Source organism: Puccinia triticina, chromosome 4A, assembly GCF_026914185.1.
Source record: "Puccinia triticina chromosome 4A, complete sequence".
NCBI lineage: Eukaryota > Fungi > Basidiomycota > Pucciniomycetes > Pucciniales > Pucciniaceae > Puccinia > Puccinia triticina.
Genome location: NC_070561.1, coordinates 2,591,657 through 2,603,888, shown reverse-complemented (window position 1 = coordinate 2,603,888; position 12,232 = coordinate 2,591,657). Strand labels below are relative to the sequence as shown.

Genomic DNA, 12,232 nt, shown 5'->3' with positions numbered 1-12,232 from the left:
AGTAGAGTATAGATGTTTTTATCATCTCTGGTACTTTAACCAGGGGAGATTTTGATGCACTCTCCAGAGAGTGCCATACTGTACGCTTTTTCCGTAACTGTGCTGGATGCCTTTGATGAAAGTAGTGTAAAAATTAATGAAAAATTCTGGAACTAATCCAAAAATGATCTGAAACAAATCCTGGATAATGATTCATGCATAAACAATCCAGAAGTCATGCAGAAGTCAACTGGAACGTGTTTGAAACCACTAAGACACAATGGTCACAATCAAATCATAATTCAATTTGAACTGTTTTTTAATTGAGATGAATTCTTGGGTTTCAATTCATATTATTTACGTGTGCATGAAGGTGGTCATTGTTTTAACTTTGCTTATGTAGCTGCCATGTGCGCGTGTGTAAGTTTGTTACAAATCTCAGGTTGGCCCCCCCGCAGATCAAAAACATGTACACTCCCATTAGAATGATGTGAAAGGCCCATCTGAATTGGCATGTTTCCCTAAAGAAGGCCAGTATCATCTAGAATTGAACCAAAAAAGGATGAAAGTAGGGTGAAAATATGAGTCAAGTCAAGCTTGGAGGTGTGTGGTCCCAGATTTCAGCTAGACATCCTGGCTTCTTAACATATATGAGCTTATGAGTTGGTTTTGTGTTTGTTTGTTTTCCAATTTCTCCATGCATATGCATGTGAGTTTTTTTCCACTTCGCAAATGTCACCTTTGTGTACGCGCGTACATCAGGGTGACAAATCAATGGAGGGGCCTTTCACAGCTCCATTGCAAGTAAAAACCGGTCAGCAAGCCATGAAACCCGCAAGTCACATTTAAGTTGTGTGAAACCCCTTTGACATAGTGAAATTGATCAACAGAAATTTGTCATAAATGAGTAATAATTGGGCATTTCTTAGCCATGATTTAATAACAGGTTGTAATTAATTTATCATTAGAAACCTGAATGGTTCTAAACAACATTGCACAAGTTCCTGTGACAATTTGGCATCACTTCTGACACACTTCCCATTGAATTGTGAAAAATTTATCAATCATTTCCTAATCCAAATCTGACTCACATCAGACCCAGAACAACATAAAATTAGACTCTGGCCCTCTCTGGAGAGTGTGTCAAAGTTTCCCCTGGTTTTTACTGGTTATAGTAAAGGAATATTTCCCAATGGGCTGATATAGTAGAGAGCCCTATGAAACATGTTTCAACCCTAGTTATTTCAATAACCAGGGGTAAAAGCGGGTTTAAATGTACTTTTACCCCTGCTTATTGAAATATGAAGGGGCAAAACCAGGTGCAAATGCCTTGTTGTGGTTATAAGGGGCCTTTTACAAGCTCCCATCAACAAAACAAAACAAGTTACTTTAACTGATACTGTACCTGTAAAAAAAAAATTAAAAAAATCAAATACGTGTTATAGTAAAGAAAAATTCTTTACTGATTGGAGTGCTATCTGTTATAGTATTGAGCCAAAAACATCTACTCTATATATTTATAACTTTACCAATAACTGTAAAGTAAAGGCCCATTGTTGGTAGTATCCCCCCTGATAGATAGAGAAGTGAGAGAAAAGCCCCCAAAAAGGTCCCCGTTCCTCCACTCCCTCCACCCGTATAACTCCGCTCCCAGCCAACATTGCCCATGTCCTTCCTTTCCCGCACTCGCCAAAACTCTGCATGCATTGCTTCCAAACCTAGTACCTCTCCAATGTCAAAATAAAGTGTGCCACCTGATGAGAAGTGGCGCTAGGCCTCCTTTCCTATATAACTCCGGGTTTGAATGGTTATTGGCTCTGGGTTTCCGCAATGTATAGACCTCTTCAGCACTCCGCTATGAGCCTGATATGATCCGTCTAGTCTGCATAAGATTCAGCTGTTCTGCTTGCACACAGCAAAACTCCTCAAGTAAGTAAGAATATTGGGGGGGGTAAAAACTCTCCATGATGCAGCAATACACCAAAGCTTTGCAAGTATATTAGTAATCACAATAATACCATAAGATGAGTAGTATATAAAATGATAGACAAAGAAGTGAGAGAAAAGCCCCCCAAAGGTCCCTGTTCCTCCACTCCCTCCACTTGCATAACTCCGCTCCCAGCCAATGTTGCCCGTGTCCTTCCTTTCCTGCACTTTCCAAACTCCGCATGCATCACTTCCCAGCCTAGCAAATCTCCAACACCTGTTCTGCCGCACCCTCTTACTAGCCTCCAACCCCAATCTCTACCTGGCGCATCCACCCCAACGTCATCTGCTTCCACTGCCCCAGTTCACCTGGTGCCAGTCCGCACTATTCAGTCCTTCCATGCGTCCCGCCAAAGTCCTACTCCAACTGTTCCAATAAGTCCACGTGCCCGCAGCGTGGCTTGAGCCCCAGTTCCCTTGTCCCTGTGACAAGTCCTTGGTCCTGCAGCTTCCCCATTTGCCAACTTTCCGGGTGATTTTCTTAGCTGTACATTCAAGGTTTTCCTCAACCTACATATAAGACGCATAAGCACGCATGCTTGTTGTCTGTTTGGATATGTAGACTGAGCATTTGCTCAGCCACCCCACTGCATTTCCGCTTGTGCTGTGGTGAGCAGACATTCTACGCCGCTAGCCTATATAAATCACCAAATCGCCCGCTGCTCTTTGCTGAAATCTGACTTGATTCCTGCCTTTGCCTCAGGATTCCCTCTTCCGAGTGAGTCAGCTATTTTCATTAATAATCTATTGGATCTATCTGAAATCTTCCTGGGAACTTTATAGCTCAAACACACCTGCTTTGAAGGCCCCAGACGTACAGGCACTCAAGTACCCTTGCTAAGCAGGCCCTGTAGTACCCAAGAGGGCACTTAAATACCCCAGGCGCTCCTGGCCCCTCCGTTAAAAATCCCTTTTGACGGTGTAGCTAGAAGAAGTATTAATTCTTGGCTTCCCCAAGCCTGACAATATTTCATTGGTTGATATCAAACCATTTCAAATTGGTTGAGTGCATCCCAGTTTAAATGGGATAACTTAGTCTTCAATACAGCCAATTATGCTGGCAGTGCCTGTTATCTCCGCTGTCAAACTCCTATCTCCCTCACTATGAAAAAACTCAAGAAACTGCTGCCAGTTGACATGCAGCATACTCGAGTTGATTTCTAGTTGATATCAGGCTCAGACAAATTAATCCAAGGGTGGTACACCCTGGAATATTTGGAAGTTCCTTAGCTTAAGTCTAGTGCACAATGCACTAGACTGATTGGAATGAGGTGCACAGACTGAGCCCTGTCAAATCTCAGTGAAGATCAGCCCCTCTGGCCCAGTCAACAAGGGGGTCATAGGCGCCCAGGCCATACCTGCGCGGGTCAGGATGCATGCACATCCAGTTGACCTGGAGGAATCCCTCCTGGTCAATGACTATACACAACAGTTTGCCGGGGGAATCCCGCCCAGTCAACACGGAGGGCTCCTCCCGGTCAACAGACCATTTGACCCGGAGGGCTCCCTCCTGGTAGACAGACCAGTTGACTGGGAGGGCTCCCTCCCAGTCGACAGACCAGTTGACCGGGAGGGCTCCCTCCCAGTCGACAGACCAGTTGACCCGGAGGGCTCCCTCCCGATTGACAGGATAATGTAATAGTCAACTGCGGTTCATCTGGTGGCTCTCAGCCCTCTTGATGACCAGAACATAATGGTCATCAAGAGGGTTCCAGCCCTGTTGATGACCGGCAATTGAGAGGGCTGAGATCTCTTCATGACTGGTATGTTCCAGTCATTGAGAGGGCTGAGATCTCTTCATGACCGATATGTTGCAGTCATCAAGAGGGTCTCAGACGTCTCAATGACCGGCACACGCCAGTCAGCAAGAGGGTCTGAGCCCTCTCAATGACCCAAATACACTGGTCATTGAGTGGGTCTCAGCCCTCTCAATTGCTGGTCATCAACAGTGCTGGGACCCTCTTGATGACTGTTATGTTCCGGTCATCAAGAGGGCTCAGACCCTCTTGCTGACTGGCGTGTGCCGGTCATTGAGAGGGCTGAGACCCTCTTGATGACTGGAAAATACCAGTCATCAAGAGAGCTGAGACCCACTTGATGACCGGGGTGTGCCAGTCATCATGTAATTATGTTGGCCGGGAGGAATTGCTCCCGGTTGACGCGCTTGTACCCAGTCAAAGTGGGTGGCTTCTTTGCTGGGAGGGATGTGTCCATGAGGCTGCAGGAATCACTATGGGCTTGTGCAGCCCATTGTCCAGGCTGATTTTCTGAGGACACCTGGAGGCACAGTGCTCAAAATTGAGCACTGAGCTGTGCCTTGTGGCTTAGCACCAGCCCATGCTGAGCTAGGCTGGAAGCAAGCTGGAAGAACCCTGGAAGAATCCAGGTACTGATCAAAGTACTAGCATAGTAACTGCATGTCAACTGAAATCAGTTTCTTGAGTTTTTTTCATAGTGCCTAGCTTCCAAACCCCTTTATAGTCTACAATGTTAGGATACCACTCACTGCCTCCACCTGCTGACATAGCCCACCTTGGATGTCACAGCTTCCCCCAATACCTACCTCTGCTAGCCACTCTGTTCTGGCCTGCTTAGTTTGAGTCCAGCTCCACGCACCACCACCTTGAGTTGTGTGCTCCGCCGCCCTTGGATCTGTAGTCAGCTGTTGCATGTCCCCCGGTTACATCCGTAGTCCCCAAACTCCAGGACTCCACGCAGCCCCAAACACTTTCAAGACCTGCACCACTTTGTGTCACCACAACGGGACCACAACGGGAGGTGCAACAGAGCTCAGATTTCACATGGAAATATAGATCCCCAAAGTGATCCAGAATCCTAAATTTCAGATTTCTCTGCAAAATCTGAAATTCCAGATTCCTCTGCAAAATCTGAAATTCCAGATTTATTCCAGAATCCAGATTCACGGGAAGTGGAGGACTTCCCGTCGGCTAAATTGCTTAATCTAGAGGGACAGGCTAAACCTTACTGGCTGGTGAAATTTTATTGATATCGAGTTTTAACCAGCAAACAAGGTTTAGCGGCCTCCTCTAACTCAAGCCTTTTAGGCGACGGGAAGTCCTCCAGTGAGGACTTCCCGTGCCTGTGAGCCCCGCAGATGATGGTTTAGACCCAAACAGTCTAAATTCTTGCAGGGAAATCTGGCTTTTGGGCTCTACATCTCTTCTGGGAAGCCCACAGATCTTGATGGGAATTCATCCATTAGAGAAGAGTGAGCAAGCTCTTCTTTAGCAGCCGAATGCTACGCTGAACAGAAGTATGAGCGGAAAACCTCAGAAAACAAATTTCTATTTGCTCTTTCAGAGTTGTTTCAAAAAATATACAGTTCAATTTCGTCAAGATATCGCGCAAGTGTGTATACAAAAAAAAATCGCCCAGAAAGAAATGACAAATTTTACTGCTATAATAGACGCGATAAGACTGGAGGTCTTGAATCAATCGGTGCAGAGGTAAGGAGATAAGATAACAACTGATAATAATAATGCAAAAGAGTGTGATAGTAAAAATAAAATAGATCTTTTCTGTTTTGGTGTTTGACGTTATGTTACCGATTGAAAGCCCCAAGATAGTTGAAAAGAACGGAAAATGCTAGTGGCATGACTCGATGCCGCTACTGCTGGTTGGAGCTAGCCCCGACGCGAATAGTTGAAAGAGAATGTACTGATGTTGAAACTGTAGGCCTCGGTGGTCTCCCTAATGAGACTACATCCATTCCCACTGCATCGTCAAAGAAAAAAAATGTGTTAGAAACGATGCCTACAGAAACGAGGCCGATATTTCATTTAACTGACTGTCATTCCATGCAGACGACCACGCTCCATAGGGCCAATTTGAGCAAACGCGGCAGGAGAGAAATCCAAATCATGCAAAGCGCATCCAGTGCAGCGGTCCACCACTTCGACCACCACAGATTTGCCTTGATACGTAGCCTTGACTTTTCTGCCGCAGATGCTAGAAAATGGAAAGATCTTTTTAAGTCACCCAAAGTATTGATATTTACAAAAGAGACACTAACGGGTTCATGTTTGGGTTGGCAGTAGCACCAGGAAAGCTATCGAATAAAAGATGAGAAGCGGCAGCGATCATGGAGTTGTCATTGCTGACTATTCCGCAGGCCCCCATACCAGTCCCGTAGTCTACGCGAGAAGCAAGTTTCATGAAGAATTAAGTAAGTCACTTCACAGGCATCAAAATAAGAGAAAGACAAAAAGAAGCTTACAAGTAGCATCACCGGAATTCGTGCTGAGTCCTATCGGTGGGACTTCGAGTTTGGGGGTCAAGGGGGTCGACGGAACTTCGACCTTGGGGGTCGACGGAACTTCGACTTTGGGGGTCGACGGAACTTCGACCCTGGGGGTCGACGTGATTTCAAGCTTCGGGACTGGGACGGGGGCGGCAACGTCGGGTATGGGAATTGAGACTGCTTTAACATTCCCGACCTTCAGACTTGAGTCGCTCTTCAAAGCCGATTTGCGATCTTTCAGGTTTCGGTGGTAAGATCGGCAATACCTGGATTTGATGCCCCTGGAGCACTTTTTCCATCGCGGCTTTACCACCAACGAAGAGGTATTATTGGTGGCAACGGATAAAGAGCCTGACCTTCTTGCTTTGCGGATTATTGCGGCGTGGAACGACGTGGCATCCAACTGTTGAGGGAACTCAGTCGTCGGTGAGGTCATTGGGGAAGGCGAAGCTGGGATGAAGTTTTGGAGGTCTGCTGCGTGGCCATATCGAGCCGAGATTGAAAACGTAAAAACTAAACAACCTAACGTTGACATTCGAGTGGTATGCATGGTGATGAATGAGGGATCTTGAAAAAAAGGAGGAAGAAACACTTAGTCCAGAGTGCTCAAGAATTTAGGGGAATAATAAGGGTGGATTGTGATTTATCTCTGTCCGAGATAATTCCACAATAGAACAAATTCAATCGAGGGCGCCTTCAAGACGATTAGTCAGATTTTGATGTAGGAAATGGATAAAGAATGAATGCTTTTGTCTAAAGTAATGTGTTCGATTTTTCGGACTGTGGCGAAAGGAATATATATCTGCCTTTCTAGGGTTTGGGTGATTGTGGACAACTTTGATGGCTTGTTTTGAGGGCTTAACATGAGGGGGACGCGTCCGACGTAGCCTAAGAGAAGAGGGGCTTTTAAATCAAAGACCAGGCCACATGCGCCAGTTATACGAGGGATTCGCCCAGCAAGGCTCATTCGAGCGAGATAGTGATAAGGCAAAAAAGTTTATAGGAGGGTACAACTTGCGCGTACTCACCGAAGCGAATGCTAATTCTAAGCTGCCGAGGATGACGTGAATGCGTGGCAGGAGTTTCTCCTGAATTGTCTGATACTTGATGGCTTGGGGTATAGAATATCTAAACGCGTGGAGAATTGACAGCTTGGTTAAGCTTTCAGGCGAAATGGGGTTATTCTGGTCAGCTTTTGGAAAGGGATACGCATAGAAGATGGACAAAATGCGCACTGGAAATTTGGAGGAACCTAGAAAGAGACCGTAGTAAGCTGGGGTGGTGCGAAGAAGAGGGGACGGTGAGATAAATATGTAAGCAGTGAAGAGGAGAGTCCCTTTTATAGCAGACAGGACGGCGAAAGAAAACGTTTAGTAGCATGAATACTGGGCGCAAAGTTCAGGCCAGATGGTTTACTGAGTAGCGAAGGCTGGTTGGAAAAGGAGAACTCAGCCTTGTATCGACATCATTCAATTCGAGTCACTTTGGCCTAGAATGAACGACCGGGCCAGGAATAGCATGGGCGAATGAAGAGCTTATGTGCCTGTGTAGCTGGGCCATCTGGCCTGTACACGGCGGGAGCGATCGATGCAGATCCATCCGGTCCAGACGGCGCGCGGGTCGGATTGACTTGGAAATTGCCCAAAGTTATGCACTTCTCTGACTGATGGTAATGGCTTATTTCATCAGCAGAGATGCATGGTTAATCGGATCTTACGAATTTCTAAAACCAGTCTACGGAAGCTGATGGGCAATGAGAATCTGCCCGCAAGCCTGAGGCTCGCCATCTTTCCGAAGCCGGAATCCAGATAGTAGCAGATCACTCTCAGAGCATTCGCATTCGTCGGGTTAAATTGCCGATTTTTGGCAACTTGACCCGACTGGCAATCGCATCGGTCCGGGCTAAATCCCGGGTAAGCCTAGGCTTGATGTCAGGTTTGGGCTCGCTATATTTAGTGAGCCTAAACCTGAAATTTCTCACATCAGCTAGCCTGCAGCTGACCCAACGAATGCGTCTGCCGCTTGAAATAGCCTCGGACAGCTAACCTGCCCACGAACCCGGGCTTACTGGAGGACTTCCCGTGCCATCTGGGACCCCCGCAGATGTTGGTTTAGACCCAAAAAGTCTAGATTTTTGCAGGGAAATCTAGCTTTTTGAGCTCTTGATCACTTCTGGGAGACCCGCAGTTCTCTTGACCCAGAATTTAGCGAACGAATCGGAAGCCCAGCGCCCTTGCACAAAGCGCGACCTCGGAAGGAGGGACTTGGACTAATGTCCCCAAACTGAACTGAGAGATTCTGATCTTCCAAAATATTTCGTGCCTTTCCAATTTTGACTGTGTTCCCTAAGGGCCCTGCACATGCCTTTTGGACCATGAGACTTGTCTTGCTCTTCTCTGTCTTTTGTGGCCTAGGGCTGGGCCCCGACCGCGGCGTAGTTGGGTATACCCGGCTAGGACGGTATTTTGCCAAGAAATACCCAACCTCTTTGGTCGGGTATTGGACTCGAGAGGTTGGTGGATACCCGACAGGTAGCCACTTCCAAGGCAAAACTCACGATTCAATTCAGAATCTATCAAAGTTGTTGTCTGATGACCTCCATTGGCATAAAGACAAGGGAGGTCAGAAGGAACTTTATGATCATGTGTTTGATAATAGGAAGGAAGCGGAGAAAAAATACAATAAAAACTAATCATAATTGATGTCATCTTGAGGTACATTGTCATATGGGATTGGGTCCAACATCCCATTTGAGTGGTACCACTCTTGGGGACAAATGAGATTTTCCAATGACTGAGCTCTAAGACTGCCATGCTGAGGACCAATAATTGGCTTGCATAGCAAAATTACTCACTCAGAAGGTGCACTAGTGGCCAGAATGGCAAGATGCTATGCAAGAGAGGGATACACCAAAATCTTGCTGCAACAGTATTTGCAGGTTTGTTATTTTCCTTCAGGTATTGAAATATCTCCAAATTGAGGCTATTTTTGGGATTTGTGGAATTTGTGGATCCAAAAATGTTGGCAATAATAGAGCTCATCTGTTTTGGTTGCGGCTGAGGTTTGCTTGTGTTGCTTGATCAAGGTTAGAGCTGGGCGCTTTGCACCCGGGTACCCGCGGACTGTTTTCACCCAAACCTGACATCCTCACCTGCACCCGCACCCGCTCACTCTGGCAGGTACCTGCCACTCATTACACACTTAGCAGGCAAAAATCACTTTGTATTTCATCATATAATAGTTTTGACAATGTGGTGATAGTGGTAGATCACTCCACTATCACCATTGAGCGGAGGAGATGTTCATGCCACAAGCAAAGAGAACTCAAGTACAAATCTTGCAAGAGGTGGATCAACAGCCGGCGCACAAGGTCAAGAAATTGAGCAATTGGGTGCAGACGTTGATGAATCATGGATGAAACATGCAGGATCATGTTGTTACACAAAAATTGGCAGGTCTCAGATTGTAGGACAGTGTTGGGAGAGTCAAAAGCAGTCAACTTTGCGTTCATTGTTTGAATGCTTGGGGGTCTTGGCTGTTGTCCTGTTGTGCTGGCCCACACCTGGGCCTCTTGCTTGGCCAAGCCATTGCTTAGCAGAGGATACAGAAAGTGCAGTACTGGTGGTTGTTGGGGGGATCAGGCAGACGATGGAGGGGGGAATGAGTAAGGGGGCCGGTGAAACTCCCCAATGGTGCACAGCTGCGGCCCATACATCCATGGGCGGGTGTGACTTTGAATACCCAGGTACCCACAAAAGTTTACCCAGAATCTCAGACACCCGCTGGCAGGTACCCGCCAGCAGATAGCGGGTACCTGCCAGCGGATAGCGGGTACCTGCAACATGTTTGTTTGGCCCAGCTCTAATCTGGGTTGCCTAAAATCATAATACCATGTGGTAGATTTGAATTTGGATAGGACTGATGATGGGTTGAATTCAGGCTTGCAGATCTCTTGTTGAATGAACTCACATTGCTTTTCAATATAAATCATCTTGATGGGTGGATTGAGTGCCATTGCACAGAGAGGTGCAGTCTTCTCCAAAGCAACTAGTAGATATTTTGTGAGTTTTGAAATCATACTCTTAGTAGCGGGAACAAGCTGATTATGTATCTTAATTTTTTACATGAGCAATATATATATTGGCAGAGACATTTTTAGTGTTGGATATTTCAAAGAACATAGGAATTTGGTTGCTTCATGGAGTGGTTTCAAGAACTGCACCAGCTGGGATACTTGCTGCCATTCAACTGGGGTGGGGTGAGCAACTATTTGGAAAGCTCAGAGCCATAACAGAAAATTCCACAAACCTCTCTCAGTTCAACAGCTCAATTGAGCATCAGATAGGTAGAATTCCATTGTGTCTTCACATCTAAAACATTTTTTTGTCTAGAGATGGCCTCTTTCAGACGGGTACCCATTCTTGACCATCACACCTGCAACCTGCACCCACCGGCGTGTGCTGTGTGGGTGTACCGGGTACCTACTGCAGGGGCGGGTACCCGCTCTGATATACTCACTGCCCATGAGAAATCCCTCCCGGTCAGCAATACATACACTCAATTGCTGACCAGGAGGGATACCCACAGTCAGCAAGCTCATTAATGAGTGGGAGGGGATCCTCCCAGCCATTGAGTATATCAATGACAAGGAGGCAATCTTCCCAGCCATCAAAAACCTCAACATAAAAAGCCGCAAAAGCCCCAACCTCTCAGGAAAAAAGTATGACATAAATCATAACCCTCTCCTATGGAGATTCAGGGTGTAAACGGGCCGGTTTTGGGTTGCAAAACAGTGCCTGAACCCATTGGGTTGGTTTGGGTCTTGGTTTGACCCAACCTATTAGGCGCCAAAAACACCCAAATTGACTGTTGGAGGCGTCTTAGTTGGGTTGCAGGCTGACCCAATTGGAAAATAGGCTGCCTGAACCATGACCAGAGGGGTAATAATATCTGATATACTTATTCTCTGTTGTAAAGCTCAAAAGTGTTCCTGAGAAACTTTTTCTGAGTGTGGAAAGGGATGGATGATGAAAACTCTGCCTTTCCTGGTTCACTAGACACTAAAAAAAGCTCCCCAATCTCAGATTGGCAGGTTTAATGTAGTGATATTCAAAAGATAACTGTTGTTATGAAGTGGGTGCAATGAAGTAGCTAAAATGTGTTATGAGTGAGGAGTCTAGACTTCAACCAGGGGTTATTTGGCCAAAGAGGACCCCTCAGAGAGTTGTTTTGTGTTGAGTTTTGATTTTGTGTGTAAGTGTTTGAAACATAGAGAATAACAGTTTGGACCTGTTGCTAGGTACCCAGCACCGCCAGCACGGTGCTGGGTGTCTGTTTTTTGTGAAAAGTGGGGGGGGGGGGGGGGGTACCTGCTCAAGTTCCTCCCAATGCAGCAGGGGCTGGAGCCCGTGCCTAATGCATTGCACCCAGCGAGCCGGAATTTGACCATCTCGCCAAGAGAAATTCACACCTCTCGGCGAGATGGATTTGTGCCAGCTTGCCGAGAGGAATGCATCCCTCCCGGCGAGCTGGACTTTGACCAGATCGCCAAGAGAAATCTACAGCTCTTGGCGAGAAATAAATCTTGCCAAGGGGTATGTCTCTTGGCAAGCTGGTCAAAGTACAGCTCGCCAAGAGGAATACATACCTCCTGGCAAGCTCAATTTTTACACCAGCTCGCCGAGGGTGTCCTTCCCAGTGAGCTGATCAAATCCCAGTCCGCCGAGAGGTGTGTATTCATCTAGGCGAGCTGGACTTTGACCAGCTTGCCAAGAGACATACCTCTTGGCAAGCTGGGCTTGTAAGGGTTTCACCAAGGCTCCACCCTTACATAAGCTGTGTTGTAATAGAAGCATTATTATTCATGCTTATACATAGTATTCCCGCTTTATATAGTTTTGATCCCATCTCTTCTCTTCTCCCCCAAGCTGGTCTTCATCCTTCTCCTTCCTCTTATTGGCCGATCTTAGGAATTCACACTCTTTTTATAGACTTCTGGCCTTTGGC

General features: G+C 46.4%; 1 protein-coding gene across 1 annotated transcript; it reads right to left on the bottom strand.

The window, feature by feature from the left end:
- Positions 1–5,685: 5,685 nt before the first annotated feature.
- PtA15_4A318 (uncharacterized protein) lies at positions 5,686–6,776 on the bottom strand (the record flags this gene model as incomplete). Its single annotated transcript, XM_053168190.1, has 4 exons — positions 5,686–5,700; positions 5,775–5,934; positions 5,999–6,119; positions 6,203–6,776. 4 exons carry the CDS (start codon positions 6,774–6,776, stop codon positions 5,686–5,688), a joined length of 870 nt encoding a protein of 289 aa, XP_053019424.1.
- Between the last annotated feature and the right edge of the window lie 5,456 nt (positions 6,777–12,232).